This window comes from Lutra lutra, chromosome 9 (assembly GCF_902655055.1).
Source record: "Lutra lutra chromosome 9, mLutLut1.2, whole genome shotgun sequence".
Taxonomy (NCBI): domain Eukaryota; kingdom Metazoa; phylum Chordata; class Mammalia; order Carnivora; family Mustelidae; genus Lutra; species Lutra lutra.
In genome coordinates this window covers 116,076,675-116,098,773 of record NC_062286.1, presented here as the reverse complement: position 1 = coordinate 116,098,773, position 22,099 = coordinate 116,076,675, and the positions used below count along the sequence as shown (strand labels likewise).

The window sequence follows — 22,099 nt, the reverse complement described above, 5'->3', positions numbered from 1 at the left end:
GGACACGGAGATCGATGACCTGAAGACGCAGCTGTCGCGCATGCAGGAGGACTGGATCGAGGAGGAGTGCCACCGTGTGGAGGCGCAGCTGGCCCTGAAGGAGGCGCGCAAGGAGATCAAGCAGCTCAAGCAGGTCATCGACACCGTCAAGAACAACCTGATCGACAAGGACAAGGGGCTGCAGAAGTACTTCGTGGACATCAACATTCAGAACAAGAAGCTGGAGACACTGCTGCACAGCATGGAAGTGGCCCAGAACGGCACAGCCAAGGAAGACGGCGCTGGGGAGTCGGCCGGCGGGTCCCCCGCCCGCTCCCTCACCCGCAGCTCCACCTACACCAAGCTGAGTGACCCTGCTGTCTGCGGCGACCGACCCCCCGGCGACCACCACGGGGCCTCTGCAGAGGACGGGGCTGACAGCGGTTTCGTGGGGACCGAGGACACGCTGAGCCGGACGGACGCGCTGGAGGCCAGCAGCCTGCTGTCATCGGGGGTGGACTGCGGCCCTGAGGAGGGCTCGTTGCACAGCAGCTTTGGCCTGGGCCCCCGCTTCCCCGCCAGCAACACCTACGAGAAGCTTCTGTGTGGCCTGGAGGCCGGCGTGCAGGCCAGCTGCATGCAGGAGCGCGCCATCCAGACGGACTTCGTGCAGTACCAGCCGGACCTGGACGCCATCCTGGAGAAAGTGACCCAGGCCCAGGTCTGCGGAGCAGTCCCTGAATCGGGGGACAGGGGCCCAGAGCCGGAGCCCCACCCCCCAGGGCCCAAAGACTGCAGCTCCGCCGTGGTGGTGATGGTGGGGGACGAGCTAGAGGCCCCGGAGCCCATCACCCGGGGGCCGAGCCCACACCGGCCCGGTGCCAACCCCAGCCCAGGCCCATCGGTGAGTGTGGCATGCCCCGTGGAAGAGGAGGAGGAGGCGGCCGCTGAGAAGGAACCCAAGAGCTACTGGAGCCGCCACTACATCGTGGATCTGCTGGCTGTGGTGGTACCGGCCGTGCCCACGGTGGCCTGGCTGTGCCGCTCCCAGCGGCGCCAGGGCCAGCCCATTTACAACATCAGCTCCCTGCTGCGGGGCTGCTGCACTGTGGCCTTGCACTCCATCCGCAGGATCAGCTGCCGCTCGCTGGGCCAGCAGGGTCCAAGCCAGGCGGCCGGCAGCTCCCAGCTGTGAGCGTGTGCGGCCCCGGCCAGCAGCTCTGTCGGCCTGACCAATAATCGTAGGGGTGCCGCTCTCCTCCTGCTCATGCCCCGGGGGCCTCAGCTGCTTGATTTAGTTTCGGGTAGGGGATGTGAACAGTGTCGGGGGCTGGGAGTCGGGGTTGGGGGAAGGCACCCCAAACTGTGATAGGAGACAAAGGAAGAAAGACCAAAGGCAGAGAGGCACACGGAAGGGACACATTGCAGAGCGAGGAGGTGGGGAGGTTCCCCAACCCAGCCCACCTGAACCTTCACACAGGGCCGCCCGCCCCTGCCCAGAAGTCTCCGGGGTGTCGATGTGGGGAGGCTGGGCCTGAGGTGCCCAGGGGAGCCTCCCCACCCCCACCCCGGGTCCCATCCCATTGCTGCCCATCCAAGCCTCCTCCCCAGCCACCCCCTGCCCTCAGTCCAGCCTTCTGGGCTAGTATTACCTTCTTGCGTGGAGGCAGCTGCCCCCCAGAGTACATGCTACCAGCCCAGGACTCTCATCAGGGTCTGCAACCCCTGGGCCCCAGCTGCAGTTCTAGCATCTTCCAACTGCTCCTCGCTTTGGGATTCGGAAGTGTAGTCAGGCCATAGGCATGGGCCGGTGGAAAGACGGTGATGGGCAAGAGGCGGCAGAGCGCAGTGTGGCTTCTGTGTCTGTCTGTCCGAGACCTTCCCCAGGCTCTGTTTCCCTCTCCGCGCTTCTGGCTGTGTCAGACCGTTCTTCCTGTGAGAGCTGAGCCAGACAGGCTAGTGCTGGGGCTGGAGCCTCTGCCGGCCAGAGAGGAGGAGGCAGGGGCCGGCAGTTCAGGGGCGCTCCTCCAGCCTTCTGAGACAAGGTCCGGCAGGCTGGCAGGAGGGCTGGACTCGGCAATCCTCCGCTGGTTTGAGAAGCTAGGGGCCATGATGGCCCCTGAAGCTCAGCCCGAGTTTCACTGGGGGCCTCGGGCCCAGCTTCCACTTTGCACTATGTTCACTTTGGGGCTTGGCTCTCATGCGCCCCAGCATCTCCACTGAGGGGCTGCTTGCATTCTAGTAGGGCTCCTAAACTTAGACCTAGCTGCCTCTGGAGGAAAGCCAGCAGGATGGACGGCAAGATGAGATACGGAAGCCATGATGTTTGTCCAGGCCAAAGCAGGGCACCCGGGTCATCTCCCAGGCAAGGACGGGGCCTCCCTGCTCACAGCCCTGAGGCCACTTGGCCTGGGAAGCTTCACTGTCCCCCCTCCTTCCCTGGGACCCGACATTGGGTCCCCCAGCAAAGCTGCTGACCTTTTACCACCACTATTATTTGACAAAGTAAACCCGCTCCTTCTCCCCAGTGGGGCTTATACCCGTCTGGTGGCCCCTCCCACTCTTCAGAGATTAGGCCCCACATGGGGGGCAGGTGGCCCTGGCGGGACCCTGTATCTTACTCATTCCTCTGGCCCTGGGGCCACTGGTTCTCTGCCAAGGTTGCTCACCGGCCCCCGCTGCTCCCACAGCTGCCGCCCGAGTTGGGGGCTCCGCCTTTCTTCTCTGCACCCTCCAATCAAAGGGGGGGCCCTGCATGCACTGGGAGTGGGCAGCCAGCTCAGCCATGGGGCCGGCAGCCCCCTCTGCCACATGCTTTGTGCCTCCAAAGCCTCCTTTCCCTGGCTGGGGCCTCACACCACCCGTCCTTTGCAGAGCACCACCACCCCAGCAGAAGCGCACCTGAAGTCCTGGGGCCTGGCTGGGGCTGCCCCACAGACACTGGGGTTGTGCCATGGAGGGGCCGTGGACACACCCAATCCAAAGCCAAGCCGGGCCTGGCCGTGGACCCTGCCTCCCGTGCTGTGCACTCACGGAGCTGCGTAGCATCTCCTTAGAAATAGTCCAAGCTTTGCCAAGAAAATAAATGTCTGACTATATTTGACAACATGAAATCTATATATTTTTCACACTGGAATTCAGTCAAGCCACATAGCCCCTCTGCTTCTGTCTGTGTCTTGCTCTCTGTGGCCTTCTTGTCGTGTCTCGTGTTTCAGTGGTCGGGGCCTTAGTCCGCTGGGTCCCACTGGAGGTCCCAGTGAAGGGCCACGCCCGAGGTGAGTGGGGCCACTGCTCAGGGTTGCGGAGCCCTCGCCCACAACGTCAAGGCTCTTCTCTCTTGGGGCCCTCAATGGGCATTTCTTTCTCGTGTCAGTGGAGGCGGTGGCTCTGCACCCGGCCCCGGGATGGACCCCAAGAGCACGCCGGCTGGCGGCCCTCGTCCAGCCCTCCATGTGCCCACGCGTGTGCTCAGTGTCCGCATCTATGCAAAGGGGGCAGCGTGGCGCCCGAGGCTCAGAGTGAGCGGGGAAGCACAGCGGCCTGCTGGCTCGGGCTCCCGGCCCCAGTACCGCAGGGCACTGAGTGTGGGGCAGGAGGGCAAGGCCAAGGCCAGGGGACTGCCCCCCTCCAGTGCTCCTCCTCCAAAGCTCCCCTTTTTCCTTCTTGCTTCATATCTCCTCCTGCTGGGCTCTGGCCTTGCCTCCTGCCCTCAGCTCCTGGAGCAGAAATCATCAGGGGGCGGGGGGGGGGGCCTCCCTCCACCGTCTGGCCTCGGGCTGGAGCTGATTGCCTCCCACAGGACATTTCCCCAGGAAGCACCTGCTGAACTGCTGGTCCCTTGGAGCCCGGGGGGCCGGAAGTGGCTTCTGCTCAGTCGTAGAGCCTGGGTCTGGGCCTTCCTGCTGCTCCTCTGGCTCTGGGCTCAGGCAGGAATCAAAGCATGGGCTGGGACTCTGCACACAGAGCTGGCCTCCTGCGGAGTTTATTCTGAGCATCTCCCAAGGGGAGAACTTAGCTTTTCACTGACCAGGCTTCCCAGGCACTGTTAGCAACGGGGCGTCTGACAGTGCCTGGGGAGGGGCAGCCCCGCTGATGTTCTGGGGCCTACCGACGGCCTGAGCCCGGGGAACTCCTGACCCCCTGCTCTGACCCAGGGGGACAGTACCAACAAGTCACAGCACACTCTCCCATTCAGCCATCCCCTTGATGGAGAAGTCAGGGGGTATGGGAAAGGGGGAGGTGGCGAGGGTCTTCATTTTGTCTCCTTTGTCCTGTTCAGACAGAGTTGTACCCGCAGCAGACAGCTCTGAATTAAAGCATGAAAACACAGCAAGCCCCTTGGCCTGTTTTCTTTACACCATGTTTACCTGCCCGCACCCCCGAGGAGGGATACAAGGGGCTCAAACCATCCCTGCCAAGCTGGGAGGCACAGTGGACACACAGGGAAGGGCTGAGGGGAAAGAGCTCCCTTCTGAGGTGGAGGGAACCAGAGAGCCGCGTGCTGGCTCAGCACCGCCGTGTGCCTATCGCAGCATGAGACAGTCACTCCCGTCCTGGGTCCCACAAAGGATCTAGGATCTAGAAGGGCCTCCCCTGCCCCCCCCCCCCCGCAAGGGTCAGCCCTGCTGGGCCTTCCAGTGCACCGCAGGCCCTCCGGCACCCCTGAAGTGGGCTTCCTATCCGCTCCACAGATGTGGAAGCAGACCGAGCAGGGGTGCTCTGAGGCCAGTGTCCCTCCTCCGGAATCCCACACGGCTCCCCCTCTCCAGTCACTGCCACCTCAGGACTGGCCAAATCTCTGCTCTCAGAGACCACGTGTCACCTCTGCTTAGAAGAAAACCAGGCCTGGCATGTCATGGGGCCAAGGATTCTGGAATTTTCAATTACTTTTGAAGAGGGCTTGTATTTAAAATCCCATCTATTCAAAAGCAGTGGTACTATGTACAGTTTGTGACACACAGCAAGCCAAGAGAAAAAAAAAATTAAAGAATGAAGTTGTGTTCTCTCAAAATGTGAAACTGTTTTGCTGGTAGAGGCAGCAAAAATCTTACAAGGGACCCAGTGGCAACTTTAAGAAGTGTTTGGCCAGCCTGCCTACGTGCCCCGCATTTCAACCGGCACAGGGAGTCACTGCCTATGGGACCCTGTGCAGCTCCCAGCCGGAGGCCCTGAGGGGGCCTGTGCCTCAGTGGCTGCCCACCCGGAAGGTGCCCCCTCAGGACAGCCCTGGCCTGACAGCCGGCCTCCCCCAGCATCTAGGACTCGCCCTTTCCTGCAGGAGGGTGGGAGGCTAGGACGGCTGAGCTTCTCTCTCCTGGCTTCAGACGGCTGGAATCGAGTGGTCCATGGTGTGGTGCAGCAGGGTGGGGGACAACCTAGATACAGCAACAGGGACAGTCGCCAAAACTGGCAGGAGGTGCCCCTCCTCCCAGCCAGCCCGGGCATCCCCCACAGGGCCTTCATTTCCATTTCTAAGACTCTCAGGGCTCACACTGTGAGCCATCAGCTGCGGGGAAGGGAGGACGCTGATCAGCCTCCCTCCTGGCTTTGTTGGGGGGAGGTGGGGAGGTGAGGGGGACAGCCTTACTTTTTGACCATGTGCTCGTAGATCACGGTGGGGATAACGGTCAAGGTGACAACATTCCCGGCCATGGCCAGAATCTCTGTGACCTCTTTGTCCTGGGGAGGAGGTGAGTGAGCAGTCACCCTGCGGCCAGGGGTGACTCTGAGGCCCCTCTGCAGTGGGGGGGGGGGGGGGCAGGAGGGGGGTCAGCAAGGCCCTGGCTAAAGGACCCTGCTGCCATCAGGTGAGGGTCCCAGGCAAACACCAAAGGAGAAGACTTGGTTGAGCAAGAATGTAAGGCCCCTGACCAGGTCAGGTCTCTGCAGTAAAGATGAGCACGCTCCCCACCCACAAAGGCCAGTGTGTGGGAGTCAGTCACACGCAGGCTCTGGCCCCAAAGCACAAGAAAAGTTACCCTGCTGTGGGGGCCGTCAGGTGCACGACCCAGCCACTGGTCTAAAATCTTATTATTATGGGGAATGTGAGCCAGTATCATCGGGGAGGGAGGAGGGAGGAGGGAGGTATCTGCGCAGCCAGCAGCCCCCTCCCCAGGCACCCTGTCCTGGCAGTGCTCGCCCTCACCCCCACCCCACTGCTCCTCTGACCCCACCGCTCCTCTGGCTGCCAGGCAATAGCTTGTATTTACTGAGCATTTCCCACGGGCTTGGCCCTGTGCTCAGAGCTCTACCTCCCTCATCTTAGAGAACCCTCACAGCAACTGGAGGAGGAGGGACCTCAGGCTTGGAGAGGGACAGCAGCCCACCCGCAGGCACGAACCTTCCCTCCGTGCAGCCAGCTCTCAGCCCATGCAGCTCCCACTGGCCTACCTTCAGCCCAATGACGTTCTGCCCGTTCACCTCACACACGGCGTGGTTGGTGAGGAGCCCGTTGTGGGCCGCCGAACTCCCTTTGACCACAGAGGCCACCTTTCCCTTCTTGAGGACAAAGCCAATGTGGCCCATGCTGTCCTTGTGCATGGTGACAGTCCGCTGGAAGGGCCTGGTGGGAAGAGACAGTGAGCTGAGCCAGGGACGTGGCTGGAGGCAGAGAGGGAGGCTGGGGGCCTGGCTACCCACCTGTCCCGAACGACCATGATGATCTTCTCGGCCGACGCCCTCTTCAGCACCCGGTGGGCTCTGTCCGTGCTCCACCCGGCACAGTCACGCCCGTCAACCTGCAGGATCTGATCCCCGAAGCGTAGCCCCACGAGAGACGCAGGGCTGTGGGCCTTCACCAGCTGCACAAAGAGCCCCTGGAGGAGGAAGGACCCTGACGTCAGCTGTGCAGCCCACTCTGAGCCCAGGCCCCTCCTGCCGCTGTTCTCCTGATGGTCTAGGAACTACAGCTCTGTGCAGGCAGGACAGGGGTTACCCCATTTGCCTGGGGAGGAAACATTCCAGGCCACATAGCCAGGGAGCAGTTGAGTCAGGCTTTCAACTCTAGCTGGAGGCTGTTCCCCCAGTCCCTGGACTGCCTTGCTTCTTACGATGGCATTAGCCCCCCTGGCTTCCCCTGTCTACAGACAGCTGCCTGGAACCCAGAATCCTCTGATGGAGGGGAGGGGGGAAGGAGCAGTAGGAACCCAGAAGGGAGTAGGTAGAGGGTCCCTGCTGCTAGAACCCACCACCAGCCCTGAGGCTTTGGGGGATGGAGGTTGAGAGGAGGAACCTGAGCCTGAGGTTTGGTAGGCCTCGGCTCCCCTGCCTGCTCTGCACCTTCCTTACTGTGGACTAGGCCCACTTTGCCCCCTCCCAGACTGGTGGCGGATGCATGGGGGGGATGCCCCCACCTCTCCTGCCCAACCCCCAGCCCTACCTGGTCAATGGCCTTCAGCCGCAGCCCTGTCTTGCCATGCTCGTCCTTGCACAGATGGATCTCACGTACCCCAGGCTTGATCTCCGCATGCCGTGTGCCAAGGCTGTTCCCAGACAGTGGTGCCACCAGCTGGCCCAGTGAGGGGCCAGAGCTCACTGTCTGCAGACACCAGGGTGGGGTTAGCTGGCCTCTGGGGCCTCATCAGGGTGGAGAAAGAAGAATGTAGTCCCTGGGCCCTATCCCATCCCCAAACTACACTCTTCTCTGCAGTGGCTGCTAGGGGACATGACTCCATGAAGCCACTAGGGGGCATCAAAGTCTGTGCTGCCCCTGAAAAACGGCCAGGAAAATGAGGACGGAGAGAGGATGGGTATACGGAAAAGGGACCCTCATTTTGCAAGGCACATTGGGATCAGGAGAAGACCATTTTAAAATCCAACTAAAAATACAACAAAATTTTTCAGCAAATGAGGAGCAATCAGGGGGAAAAAGGACTTGATTTTTGCCTTGAAAAAAAAATGTTAGCAAGAAGTATAAAAATGAATGCCTTACCCCCGCCTAAAGCCCAGAACAAGTCAGGATGTCACTCTCACCACTACTATTAAAAACGGTACTGGAATAACTAGCCAGAGCAATATGGCACGAAAAGGAAATAAAAGGCATATGGATTGGAAAAGAAATATTTGAAGATGATGTGATAATCTAACAGGAAATTCCAAGGAATCTATAAACTCCTAAAACTATTAAGCGAGTGCAGCAAGGTCACAGGATACAAGATCAATACACAAAAACCAACTGTACTTTTTATACACTAACAGCACGCACATGGAAACCGAAATTAAAAGTACACTACCAACTATAATCACTCAAAAATAAAAAATAGGAGTAGGTCTAAAAAACCATATGTAGGAATTGTATACTGAAAACAAAAACCAAAAAATGACTGATAAAAGATATCAAAGAAGATCTAAATAAATGGAAAGGTATTTTCTATTCATGGATTACAAAAACATAGTGAAGCCCTCAACTGTCCTCAAACTGATATGAAGATTAAATGTAGGGGAGCCTGGGTGGCTCAGTAGGTTAAACCTCTACCTTCGGCTCAGGTCATGATCTCAGGGTCCTGGAATCAAGACCTGCAACGGGGTTGGCTGGAGATTCTCTCCCTCTCCCTCTGTTCTCCCTCTCCTTGCTCTGTCTCTCTCTCTCTCTAAAATAAATAAAATCTTTCAAAAAATGTAAAACATAGAACTATAATGGTTTTAGATGAAAATAAGGGAGAAAATCTTCAGGATCTGACGCTTGGTGTAAATGTCTTTAGACAGGCCAGCAAAGCTCCATCCACAAAAGAAAAAGATCCATGAATTGAACCTCATCACAACTAAAAATTTTGCTCATACTTGGGAGAAAATTTTTACAAGCAACTTATCTAAGGACTCTAGAGTAAAGAACTCTAAAAACTTGACTTAAGGGGCTCTGGATGGCTTAGTCATTAAGCATCTGCCTTCAGCTCAGGTCATGATCCCAGGGTCCTAGAATCGAGTCCCACATCAGGCTCCCTGCTCAGCGGGAAGCCTGCTTCTCCTTCTCCAGCTCCCCCTGCTTGTGTTCCCTCTCTCTGTCATAAATAAATAAAATCTTAAAAAAAAAAAAAAACTTTTTTTTTTTCAAAAAACTATCCATTGAGAAAATGAACAAAATGTATGAAGAGCATTTTACTGAGGAGAATTTACAGCTGGCAAACAGCACATGACAGGATGCTGAGCATCACCAGCCACTGGGGAAATGCAGACTCAGCCCGTGAAGAGACATCACTCCGCACCCATCATAACGGCAAACGTTAAAGAGAAGCTGGCAAGGATGGGGAGGAACTGGAGCTGCAGGTGTTGCGGCAGGAAAATAACATGGTAGAGCCACTCTTAAAAGAGTTTGCCAGTATCTTTTAAAAATTTAAAACATGCATTTATCTTACAACCTAGCAACTGCACTCCTGGACATTTATCCCGGAGAAATGAAAACTTACATCGGTACCAAAAAACTATACACAAAGACCCATAATAACTTAGTTTGTAATGGCCCCAAACTGGAAACAACTAAAATGACCCTCAATGGGTTAAACAAACCTCTGTACATCCATACCACGGAATATTAATAACACAGTGGGATGAGCTAGTGGAGGGGGTGGGAGGTGGGGAGAACAGGTGAGGGGGACTAAGCACACATGTGCCTCGATGAGCTCCGGGTGATGTATGCAAGCGAGGATCACTGCATTGTATTGAACTAACATTATTACACTGTAGTTAACTATACTGCAATTAAAATAAAATGAAACAAAAATAAACAAATAACAAATAAATATAGAAAATGGGATGAGCTACTAATATAGTGAACAATCTGGAAAGAGCGAAGAAAGCCCATCTGAAAACACTATATGATCCCATGTAGGTAACATTCGGAAACACAACAGCAGAGGCAGAAGACAGGCTAGTGGTGGCCAGGGGGTTAGGGAAGGTCAGGGGGAGAGGGTGCACGTGATCACAAGGGACCAGCCAGAGGGAGACCTCTGTGGTGACGAAATTATCCATGCCTTGGTTGCACTGGTACCTACGTGGGTCTATCTTTGCAGTGACAAAGTGACACAGAACTACAGACACTCATTGGACCAACGCAAAATGCCCGGTTTCCTTATCCTACAGTTACGCCACCACTTCCCCCATAAGCCCTGGGAAAGCTGGGTGAGGGTACAGTCTTCTGTACTCTGCTCTGTACTATCTTTGTGACTTCCCATGAATCTATGATTATTTAAAAATAAAAAGTTAAGCATAACGTTTTTAATTATAAAAATGAATTCATCTGTCATGTTTTTATCAGTATTCAGGTGAAAGGCACTCATGTCCTCATTATTGGAACAAGGGATTCAGTCAAAGGCTTCTGAGTGAGGTATATACCACATGACTTTCTTGGCTTCTTGTCTGTATTTCACAGCATGACTATGGGGGGGGGGGTCACTGTGGAGCAGCACCCCAGGGCCCCACACGTCCCTATCCTGGTTGACTTTCTCCTGTGAGCCCCTCATTGGCCCATGGCTGAGGCAGTTCTCATCCTCGCCCGCCTCACTTCATGAGACCCTGCAGCTGGGTTCTGCCACCGATGTTCACCCGTGTGGGGACAGGATGGCCAACCAGCCCGCTGACCAACAGCCCAAGGAGATGCTGGAGGCAGGGCGTTTGAGTGGGGATGGGGGCTCTAAACGAACATCTTTTCAGGAGGGAACATTTCTTTTGCTCCCCTGAACTCTGGAGAGCCGGAGTCAAGCAAGCACAGTTGTTTCACCCGGGGATCAGAGCTGGGTGGCAAGTTGCTCCCTGCCTCGGCTCTGCCGTCCATGCAACAGTTGTCAAGGCATGGGCAGCTCCTCCGTTAGAAGCCTCCAGGCTTAGGTCGGGTTTAACGCTTTCCCTTCGCATCCAGCTGCCTGAAGCCAGAGGCCAAAGAGCAGGCAGGGTCCTCCGTGGCCCAAGTCTGCAGGAAACCCCAGCCCTTTTAATGATGGCTCAAAATGAAAAGCGCCGTCAAGAAACAGCCCAGACATGCTGGGGAAGAGGAGAGTCCAGTCTGTTCATAAGTCAACACCAAGAGGGAGGGGGAGTTGGCACATTCTGTGCCCACATTAGGCAAGAGACAAATACCTACGGTAGCACCTTCTGGAATCTGAAGCAGGTTCTGCTGGACTTCTTGGCTGGAGAGGGAAAGACCCATGTAATTTTCCAATTCTGCCAGGCTTGGGTACAAAACTGACAGGAAGGGAATGGAAGGGAGAGGAAAGGTGTTATTCAGGGGTGTGACCTTGGCCACACCTGCCTGGCTCCCATGTGCTCACCCATCTGTATCAGGAAACAGGGCCTGGGGGTGTTGTTTACTCCTGAGAATGCAAGGGAACCCTCGCTGGTGATGGGGGTTCTCTCTTCAGAAGGGCTGAGGGGCAGGGGTCTCCCCAGGAGCAGCCTGGGACACAGAATCCCTCCTGTGCCACTTTGGTGTTCAACGCCACAGACTTTATTTGGCACCAGGCAGACATCTGACACCAAGCCCAGGGCCGGTGCTGGGGTCATGAGGCCCTGGCTCCTAGGAAATCCAGGGGCTGGGGGGCTGCAGGGGCTGTAGGAGGCCGGTGTCTGCCCCAGGGCGGCTCCCAGGAAACTGCATGGCAAGGAGGGAAAGAGTGGGTCTGAGGTCAAGTTAGCTACCACAGGACCTGAATCCAGACTGCCACCAGCAACTCGAGGGACCACCACAAACATCTTGGTTTCCTCACTTGGCCTCAGAAGGTAGCTCCAGATCAGGGGACTTAGTGCTCTTACTAAGCCAGTTTTCTCAGGGTGCCTCTCAAAGGGTTCTGCTAAGGGTCAAATGTTCGGGAAGCCCACAGCACAGGGGCAGGCAAGAGACAGTGCTTGGAAGTGGCCACAAGAGGTCACTATCTGTCAGGAGCACCCCACCCCCGCTGGCTCACTCACCTGAAGACTGGGAGACTGGCAGGGCAGGCATCCTGGATGCAGCTCTGGCCTGGGCCTGGGGAGTGGTGGGGAGCGCTGGTCAGCTATGCCCAGGACCCCCAGAACCCTTGGAGCCTGGGGCTCCCTGAGGCTGGGAGTCAGGGCCTTAGTTATGCTGGCGGGCCTAAGGTGGGGTATCCATGAACACTGGAGGTGTAAATGTGGTCTCTGTACATGTCCACGTTTCTGGGGAAGGTTCTCCTCGTAGCCTACGACCCACCAAATGTCATGACCCACTTACTACCTGAGGCAGCCAGAACACTGAGGCCTACCTCCCAGTGAAATTCTCGGTCAAAAAGTCCCAAATTCTCAAAATCCACTGGAACCACAGGTGGATGGAAGGAAGAAGGAGCTTCTGGGGATGAGCAGGCCAAAGGCCATGCCCATGGGACTTACTCTGGAAGCCTGTCTACAGTGGAGTCTACCTGCACTGGGATGGAGGAAGCGCTAGGACGCTCGAGAGGCCCGTCTGCAGCTGTTTGGGCTTCACCATTCCTGCTCTAACTCCACTGCCTTAGCCTCTGGACGTCTGTCCACCAGCAGGTCCTGCAGGGGTGACCTGCATGCCCAGGGACCCAGCACCCAGCACCTTCTAAGACAAGCCTCCCTTACTTACCCTGGGGCAACCCAAAGGCCCCACGAGGGGACCTAGGCTCACACACGCCTAGTGGCTTACCTGAATAGCTTGGTCCATCTTCAGGTCCTCCAGAGATGGGTACAGGGTGGACATGGCGCCTCCTTGGAACACCTACAGGGCACAGAGGGTGAGGAGGGGTGAGAGGAAGTGTGGATGTCTCCCTCCCCCCACCATGTGTACCACTCAGGACTCTCGGGATGAGAAAGAAATCAGGAAGGTATCCTTTGCATTTTGGAAATGGGGGAGTGGAGTTTGAACCCAAGTCTGATTTATTCCCAAGCCCATCATCTCCACCCTTGCAAAATTCCATCCCATCTGTTCAGCTGACTCTGGGCTTTAGACCATGGACCCAGGGGACCACCCAGGACATGCTGGCCGGGAAGAGCAGAGCTAGGGATCAAGTCCTTCCTTGCCATGTTTCAAAGGCCAGATGGAGGGATGCCTGGGTGGCTCAGCTGATTAAGTGTCTGCCTTTGGCTCAGATCATGATCCCAGGGTCCTGGGACTGAGTCCCTCATCAGGCTCCCTGCTCAGCCATGGAGGGTGGGGGGAGGGGTGCTGCTTCTCCCTCTGCCTGCTGCTCCCCGTGCTTGTGCTCTCTCTCTCTCTCTCAAATAAGTAAAATCTTAAAATTTTTTTTCAAAGTTCAAACAGGCTTAAAAGTTCTGGTCACTCAAGACCCAAATCCAGCAGGTTCATAGTGAGCATCTGCTGCATACCCGGCCTTTGTTAGGGGTGTGTCCAGCATCATCCCCCAACTACACAGAAGTCAGTCCAGTGTTAAGTAGGTGGGGTCTTCATTACAACAGAGAAGCAGCAGGACATTTAGAACCCCTCCCCCAGCTCCCACACCCCTGTTCACTTCTGGGTATTTGAGCTCCTACTGTATACCACCCATTTCCAGCCTTGATCTTAACCTAGGCTTCCACTCTTCTTGCAAAGCTCTGGTCTTGTTAAATTGCTTGTCTTAGGTTTTGCATGTAGTCCACTAATTTGAAAGTATGAAGTATTCTGCAAGGTCAAATAAAACCTGTCCGCATCTGGCCTGTGAGCCACCAGTTCCAATCTCTGGAGGAATCAGAAGTCTGTGCGGGCCACCTTAGGGAAAGTGAGCTAGACACTGAGAGCAGAGGGGAGCCCCTGGGGGCTCTAAGGATGGGTAAGACATCGCAGGCTCCTGCAGAAGGGCTTATTGGCTACCATCTGGAGAACAAGAGAGGAGGCAAGACCCTTTGGAGGATGTTGTAGTGCCTGGGGAGGGGTGGGAAGATGATGGAAGTCTGCACACAGCGTGGGGACTAGGGGTGGGATGTGAGTGAGGAGGAACTTGATAGCAAGTTAGAAGGAATGGTGTACATGGGTAGAGGGGTGGTATCAAGGCAGCAGGTGCAGAGGAAAGAGAAGGAACAATGATGGATAAGGATGACCTTAGCCCCCGTGGGCCACTCAGTGGGTGATACCCAGAGGATCTGTACCGGGGCAGGGCTGGAGTCCCATCACCCCTGGTGCAGTAAGGTCAGTTCCCTGTGACCACCCTAGGGACCCCTTTATTGTGTACACCTGCTCTGATGTCCTTCCACCTTCCCAGGATGGAAACAAGGACCAGAGTTCCCAATGTATTTCACTCACCTCTCAGTCTTGTTTTTTGTTTTCTCAAATTTGAATTAGTGCCAGTATTTTAAAGCCTGGGAATAAAAAAAATTCTTCACTTCTAACTTGTATTGAAAAAAAAGTCAAAATATTTGGCACTGCAAGAGCAGGAATCATGCACAGTGACACCCAGTCCAGGCTGAGCTGCAGCCAGTCTCTTCAATGGGGCTGCCTGTGCTTTCCTAGTTCCAAAGTACCTGGCCAGAAACTTACATCACCTGCTTGGCTCCCGGAAGCAGGCAGCTCCAGATCCTTGCCCTAGTCTGGTCTTTGCGGGAAAATTATCACTTCAAGGGGCACCTGGGTGGCTCAGTGGGTTAAAGCCTCTGCCTTCAGCTCAGGTCATGATCTCAGGGTCCTGGGATCGAGCCCCGTGTCGGGCTCTCTGCTCAGCAGGAAGCCTGCTTCCCTCTCTCTCTGCCTGCCTCTCTGCCTACTTGTGGTCTCTGTCTGTCAAATAAATTAAAAAAAAAAAAATTATCACCTCAAGAGGGCAGAGGTTGTCCCAGGGGGAGAGGGAGACTGGCTCTGACTTCCTTTAGACCAGCAGGGAGAGTAGACCTCTTTCTCTGCCTGTGACTTTCCCCACTGTGCACACATTCTGGGAGATTTTTCTCTTGGGACAGTCCTCAGCAGGTACCACCTGCCAAAAATAAGCCTTGTTACAAGGATGATGCATGAGGAGTATATGTGAAAATAAGAGGTCAGCTCTGCCCCGCTTTTTCTACCACTGAAGCAGCACAGCAGTTGTATTTTTTTTTAAGATTTTATTTTTATTTATTTGACAGAGAGAGAGCACAAGTAGGCAGAGAGGCAAGCAGAGAGAGAGAGAGAGAGGGAAGCAGGCTCCCTGCCGAGCAGAGAGTCCGATGCAAGACTCGATCCCAGAACTGAGATCATGACCTGAGCTGAAGGCAGAGGCTTAACCCACTGAGCCACTCAGGCACCCCAGCAGTTGTATTTTTAGTGGCTGCCCTCTGGGAGAGCAAAACCAGAGATCCACTTCCTAGAAATCACTCCCAGGCCAGGACCACACAACACTTTCTCTGTATCTGGAAGCTTCACCACCTTCACCTTCTGTGAGTCTCCACTCAGTTTCGGGCTCTGGGTAGCATTAGGAAGTAGGCATTCCCCTGCCTTTTAACATGTATGATTTAGTGGGGAATGGCTCCCAGTTAACAAATATGCTTAGTGCCTTGTTCAATCATCCGTCTGTGCACTCAAGTCATTTGAGTATCTACTGTGCACCAAGGACTAGTCACCTGGGCCATCTGCTTCTGGCACACCACCCCTCCCTGTGGGGCACTCTTTGAAGGTTTAGCTCAAATGCTATTTCTTGGGTTGCCTTTTTCAGGCTGTGGGACGGCCCCCTGCTAGTTGGTTGGGTCTTCTTGTGTTCCTAACCTGACTTGTGCTCTCTACTGTCTAGCTATTTATCATATCACATTATTGACATCTGGGTATTTTGTTATACCGGATCCCTCACCTCACAAGGGCAGGCAGGAGCTGTGTCCCGTTCACCACACTCTACGCCTCCCCACAATGGCAAGCATGCATGGTGGCAAAAAAAAAAAAAAAAAAAAAAAAAAAAAAAAAAAAAAAAAAAAAAAAAAAGTTATTTGAGTAAAACAGTAGTTTTCCAAGAACAGACTAGAAATTTCTGTGGGCATTTTTGGGTGTCATGAGACTGAGGGGACATCAGTAACATTTAGGAAAGAGCAAACAGAGATCTGGACTTCCTGGAACGTGCAGAGCGGTCACAGCAACAAACTGTCCTCCCAAACCTTTATGTGGGCATAAAGCCTGCTTGTACCGTTTTATATAAAACTACGGTACTTCCTGGTTTTAATATGCAGTATGTTATCCAGACATGTAAATACCAGGTTAACCAAGGGAGGTTATGCTTTGTTTTGTTCGCCATTTTGGGAAATCAGTGTCAACACTTCTCACCAGAACACGCCCACGTGTGCGTGGCTGTCATACTAATTCCACACCTGTACACAAACACTTAGCCTTTGACTGGAGACGTCAAATACAAACTGTGGCAGAGTTCAGTAGAATACTGTCTTCTCTTAAATCCAAACGTACTCGTTTTGAGTTAGGTACAAATACGATCTGGTGTAATCCTGTTTCGGCTTTTGCAAAGTGAAGAGCGTGTTCTCCTACTATAAATTACTTTCATTGCTAGTGTTTCGCGTTAATAATAACTACCCAGCATCAGGCTGGTTCACCCACTGGGAACCACCATTCGGGACAAACTCGCTTTCTCCCTCAGCCTCAACCTTCTCGCTTTGCGCAAGCAGGCACAAAGTCCATGCAGGAGGAGGAGGAGCTGAGGAAAGCCCCACGAGTCGCTACAGCCTGTTCTTCACCCCAGGCCTCAGTTTCCAAATCCGTCGCACCGCTCAAACTCTCTAAACTTCTCCCATTCTGACGCACCCTTAGCTCCTAACCCGGCGGGATGCGACGTCTTCCAGTTGCTCGGGGCTACGACGCTTGCGCAGAGTTTCCACTAGGGCGCTAGGGCGCGCTGCGGCATCTAGAACGCATGCGTCCCACCCACCCAGGCCAGCGCGCCGCTAGCGGTGGCTCCCAGGTTGCCCTGCGGCAGCATGATGAAAAATGGCGACTTCTTCGCCGACTGGATTGGCAACTGGATTGCTAGAATCCCCCCGGCCTCTCGCGTTCTCCAGGTGCCCGTGGCTGGCGCCAGCACCCACAAAGAAAGTCAGGTAAAGCAGCAGAGTACGGGACGGGAAGGCTCGATCGGGCCCCTTGTCCCCTCTTTACCCGACTGGAGGCCGCGCGCAGCAAATCGAGCTTTAAAGGGGCGAGTGTCCCCCCACGTCCCTGACTCCAGAGGACCATTTACGGCTTCCAGAGGAGAGAGGGTGCAGGTGATCCGTTCCCTGAGGGCTGATAAGATTCAGTTTCTAAGGCAGCTGTGGGAGGAAAGGAGAGTATAGACATGCCTGCTCTCCCCGCAGTCTGTTGCTGGAATAGAAGCCCCCTCACCCGCTAAGGCTTAAGCGCTTTCAGTTCCCGAGTATTTCCTGCCCGTTGGGACATCACTGACCCTCCCACCAGGTATTTTTGCCTGGCTCCGACTTCTGACCAGGTGCTTAGCTGCAAGTGCCCCGCCCCCACTCTATGCAGGTTCACCCCGGGATCCCACCCAGAGTAGCTGAGTGATTGAGCCCTGCCACCCAGAGTAGGGGTTTTGTGCTTGGCCAGGCAGATCACTTCCCACATTAGAATCAGACCCACTGCTCTTAAAAGGAATTCAGGCAGTTTGGCTTAGGGGGTGCAGGCTAAAGCAAAAGGCAACAAAAGGCTAAGGCAACCAGGAAAAGCTTTTGTAGGAAGGAAGGAGGCGGGGGGGGGGGGGGGGTGGGGTGGGGTACGGTTCAAGGAAGTGGGTGCGGAATGTGCTACTGCAGGGATAGGGAGGCCCAGACCCAAGGGTCCAGCTGCCCTCCAGATCTTTACTACCTCCCAGGTTATTCAAACTGAGCTCCTTTTTTCCTAGCATTGCTGCCCCTCTTCATCTGTCCTAACAAGTCCACCTCCTGGTCTGAGCCAGAAATGTGGGAGTTAACCTCAGCTCCTGCTCTTGAAGCCCTACAGAGCTCTTGTTCTCAGGATAAATCTCTAAACTTCAAGTTGGCATTCAGATGTCCATGACCTGACTCCTCCTACCATCTGGAGTCACACCTCCTCACTTTTCCACACTTCATCCTGCATTTCATTCATTCCAGCCTGCCTGCTGACACTAGAACTCACACTCCTAGTTCATGCCTCCCTGCCTTTTCAGGTTCCTGTCCCTCTGTCTTGAATGCCATTCACGTCTTCTCCCTCCCCTTTGTTCATCTGGTGAATTCCTGTTCCTTCAGTTCTAAGCTTTCCCCCCAAATCCCCACACCCACACACACTCACGGAATTAATCAAACCTCCCTTCTCTAGATCCCAGACCTGCATATTCACCTATTCATCATTCATTCTGCTAATATTTACTAAGCACCTCTGTGAGCAAGGTCTTCTACATTCTCTAGGATTGGATTTCCTCTGTGCTGTTTTTGTTTGCCTGTTTCCCTCCCCAGTACTGAGCCCAGTGTCTGGCGCACGGCAGGAATCCAGTTACTCTTTCTTAAAGGAATGGGAAAGCAAGACACAGAGGGAAGAGAAAGCCCCAAAAAAGTCCTTTGAAGAGAAACTCTGGGCCTAGAAAGGAGGGGGAAAAAAAACCCCACTGCTCTAATGAGGTGGATTAAAAGGCTGTTTCCTACAGTCTGACAATGAAAGAGTTCCTCAGCTCAGTGCTGGCTTCCTGCAATTAATTGGCTCCTGTGAAAGGAAAGTAACCCATCTCTCTCAAAGGAATTTTCCTTTCCCTGCACTTTACAGAATTTCCAACTCTGAACTTCTGTATTTTTTGATAAAAGCAGTAATACCACCCACAACAATCCAGCATTCGGGTCCTTGGAGATCAGCAGGGCTGAAAGGGGTCGTCCGCTCCCACCTTTGGGTTTTGGAATGAGAACACTCTCTTGGAACACCTTGTTCCAAAGAGCTGAAACTATGGGACTCCTACTTGTTCCTGTGGACAACTCATCCATCCTTCAGAAGACAGTGTGTGCGGGAGGGAAGCGTGGGTTAGAGTGTCAGAGGAATAGCTCCTGGAAGGCCAGATTAGCCCAGGGATGTGGTGAGTTAGAAAGGAAGAGGCTGTTGCTAGGCAACCAGCATGTACCCTCTCCTCCTCCTCAGGGCTGTACTGCCTGCTGGAGGAAAGCTGTGAACATCTTTGGGGGATGCAGATGCTCTCCAGTACAGGGCCCTAAGAGGCAAAGCAGGAGCAAGACCTGGGAGGCAGGCAGGACTGGATTCAGGCTGCTGCCTCTAATTTGTGAGAGCAAGCATGGACAAGTCCCTTTTGGGTGTCATATCTCCCTTTGTGATATGGGTAACAGTACTTGTATCACAGTTATTGTGAAGATTTAAAGATTCTTAAAAAGAGAGAAGATAAATATGGAAGGCACTTAGCACAGTACCAAGCACATAAAGGGTGTGCGGTCATCATTAGTTGTTCATTCAGGACATTTACTGAATACCTAAGTCCTTGTGCTGTTCTAGGTACTGAGGCAGTGAGCAAGAGGAAAATCCGTCCTTGAGGGTTTCTTTCTAGCTGGACAGAGAGGTGTGTCACACTTGTCACAAGTCACAGAGAGAAAGATAAAGCAAGGTGAAGGGTAGAGTGTCCAGACGTCTGCAAGGGCCTCACTGCGGGTCGGGAGTGACAAGGGACTTGTGTAAAAGCCTAGAGGGGTAGGGCAGAGCATCAAAGCTGAGGGCATGGCCACTGCGGCAGCCCTGAGTTGGGGGTGCCTCTTGTTCAGAGACCATCTGGCTGGTGAGACTGGAGTCGCGTTCAGAGGGGGACCAGTGTCGAGGAAGTAGGAGAGGATGAGAGTGGGCCAGGTCCCCAGGGGGCCATGGCCAGCATTTGGCATTTACTCTGCTGAGAGGGGAGTCCCTGGAGAACATTGAGCCGCAGAGTGACCTGATCCAACTTATATTTTAACAGGCCCCCTTTGGCTAACATTGGGAATACAGACCAGCAGGGCAAGGGTGGACACAGGGAGCCCCAGGGAGTAGTGATGGTGGTGTGAGAATTGTTATTAGTTTGGAAATCAAGACTGTAAAACAAAGAAAAATTCTAAAAACACAAACAGTTGTTTCCGTTAGTTCCAACTGCCCTGTGCAACGACCCAGTGCGTCTCCCCCGTGCACAGCAGCCTCATCTGAAGCACCATTTCCTGAGGCCCCGTGGTGTGCGGGGCACAGACTGTCCCCCTTAGTTCCATTAGTTTGTCCAGTGCCCCTGAATGTGTGGGGATGTGTCCAGTGTCCACACAAGGAAACCAGGTCTGAGTGAGGCCAAGCCACTGGCCCCGTTCCCCAGCAGATTTCTTCCCGCTTACTTAGGGAGTGGGTAGAAACAGTTGCAGGCGGAGACATAAGTAACAGAAACTGAGGCATATACTCTCTGCTCCCTGTGGAAGTCCACTCTGCCTGGCCTTCCAAAGGCCCCCTGTCGATGAGCAGGATGTGGGCCGCATGTCCCGAGCCCTATCACAGGAGGTCACAAGGAGCCTGCAGCCCCCATAATATCTGGATAAAGATCACTCAGCCCTCAAACCTGACCCAGGGCAGGCGTCAGAGAAGGAGACCCCTGTCCACACTGTTCCCCCAGACGGAGGCACCTTGAAAGAAAACGGCCTGGGAGCCTCCAGAGGGGTCAGGACCAGCCAATCGGCATAAGAACAAACCTCACAGACCTCAGTGGTGGTCAGTACGGGCCCCAGCTCTTACCTGCCACCTGGGTGCTGCCTGGCGTCCTTTGTCAGCTACTGCCAAGAGTCTGTTCCCCTGCCTGGGAGCGGGTGGCCCTTGTCCCAGCCAGGTTCCTGCTCTGGGAAGGGTGGTGTCCACCCCCCAGTCAGCTGACTCACCTGGATGGACCTAGGTAAAGGCCCTGTGCGTGTATAAACAAAGCAAGTCACCGGGCCCAGAGGAGGGTTCAGGCCTTAGTCAAGATGTGGAGGTGGGGTTAGGGGCCCGCTGCCGCTGGTGAGAGGGGTAGGAACCAAGGCTTCTTGACCTTGAGGAAGTCAGATTTGGATTGGACATCAGTCCCGCTGAACATGAGGACAGTTTGAGGGGGCATCCAGGACCTTAAAAAAATGGCCATAACTTGTGACCCAGCATTTCCCCCCTTTTATTTTTTTTAATATGGAATGCCTCACGAATTCACATGTCATCTTTTTGCAGCGGCATTCTCGTAATGTATTCCAGTAAACAAGTAGGCATTGAGGTCCTGGAGCCCATCACCGTGTTGCTTATAATAAGGAAATCTAGAAATCCCCAAGCCCATCACTGGGGTCTGGCTAAACAAATCCTTATGTGTGGAAGATCACAAAGCTATTCGTGTCATTTAAGGAAAAACCATGAGGAAAGGTTCCCAAGACAGCAAGATACTGAAAAGTCAGTATTGTGATTCTGCTCTTCTGTTTGGTTTTCATCTTTTGAAAAGTGGATATGTGTTGCAACCAGTCTGGGAGGATGTATACTGAAGTGTTGGAAGTCTGGGGGCACCTGGTGGCTCAGTTGGCTAAGTGTCCGACTTGGTTTCTTCCCAGGTTGTCATCTCAGGGTCATAGATTGAGCCCCCGAGTTGGTTTCCATGCCGCTCATGGAGCCTCCTTAAGATTCTCCCTCTGCCTTGCCCCGCCTCAAAAAAATAAATAAATAAATAAAATGCTGAAATTCTGGATGTGTGTTCCAAGGTAGTGGGGGGCGGGTTGGGTTGGGTTTGAAGTTAGTTTTTGCTTTTAGTGCTTATAATTTTTTCTAAGGGGGGAGCAAATTAAGCTTGTTTTAAAAAGGAGTTTAGATTGGTTTTCTCCAGGAAGAGGAATAAGGGGCTGTGTACTGGGCCAGGAGGGGATTTGGTTATAGTACACTTTTTGATACCTCTTAAATTTTGAAAAATTTGAATGTATTACCTACCTCCCCAAATAAATAAAAGTAAACAAAAAAGGGGGGAGGAATGTAGTTTAGGTCCTGGTGAGCTTGGTTGGACAGGGGTGCCTGTCCCTCTTGGTGCCTGGGGAGGAACTAGGGACTTGTGTGCTGGGCAGTCCCTGTGGAGTGACACAGGGCGCCGACACAGGACACCCACCCAGGGCGGGGTGAGTATCGGGACTGCTCACCGGCCAGGCAGGTCCGAGTCACAGTCCTCGTGACAAGCCTGGGCAGAGTTGGACCAGCCCGGGGCATCCCAGCCTGAGTGGGGGCCCAGCTGGTGTGCAGCGCCACAGGGGAGACACCGCCAGCCTC

At 54.2% G+C, this 22,099-nt stretch overlaps 2 protein-coding genes across 16 annotated transcripts in view; one reads left to right on the top strand and one right to left on the bottom strand.

Moving 5' to 3' along the window:
• The window catches only part of SNPH (syntaphilin), a 35,017-nt gene extending 31,901 nt beyond the window's left edge, over positions 1-3,116 (top strand). For all 12 annotated transcript variants that reach the window (XM_047746214.1, XM_047746211.1, XM_047746206.1 and 9 more), the window contains one exon: positions 1-3,116. In XM_047746214.1, coding sequence (XP_047602170.1) covers positions 1-1,174 — 1,174 coding nt within the window. In that variant the 3' untranslated portion in view covers positions 1,175-3,116.
• A 1,247-nt stretch (positions 3,117-4,363) lies between these two features.
• SDCBP2 (syndecan binding protein 2) lies at positions 4,364-20,684 on the bottom strand. 4 transcript variants are annotated; one of them, XM_047746216.1, is made up of 9 exons: positions 20,573-20,684; positions 12,590-12,661; positions 11,875-11,929; positions 11,051-11,151; positions 7,358-7,516; positions 6,619-6,794; positions 6,370-6,541; positions 5,567-5,658; positions 4,364-5,354 (listed from the first exon to the last, which is right to left on the bottom strand). In XM_047746216.1, the coding sequence occupies exons 2-9, from the start codon at positions 12,641-12,643 to the stop codon at positions 5,300-5,302; spliced, it is 864 nt and encodes a 287-aa protein (XP_047602172.1). In that variant the 5' UTR covers positions 12,644-12,661; positions 20,573-20,684; the 3' UTR covers positions 4,364-5,299. The 4 variants fall into 4 exon arrangements, with proteins under 4 accessions (XP_047602172.1, XP_047602171.1, XP_047602173.1 ...); XM_047746215.1 differs by lacking the exon at positions 20,573-20,684 and adding an exon at positions 16,991-17,081; XM_047746217.1 differs by lacking the exon at positions 20,573-20,684 and adding an exon at positions 16,195-16,627.
• Positions 20,685-22,099: the final 1,415 nt, after the last annotated feature.

Coding starts and splice junctions, on each gene's coding strand:
- SDCBP2 (XM_047746215.1), bottom strand. CDS start 17,068: ATGGTCCTCTGGAGTCAGGGACGTGGGGGGACACTCGCCCCTTTAAAG. Junction 11,930..12,589: donor AGATGGACCAAGCTATTCAG/GTAAGCCACTAG, acceptor ACCACTCCCCAG/GCCCAGGCCAGAGCTGCATC. Junction 6,795..7,357: donor GGCTGAAGGCCATTGACCAG/GTAGGGCTGGGG, acceptor TTCCTCCTCCAG/GGGCTCTTTGTGCAGCTGGT.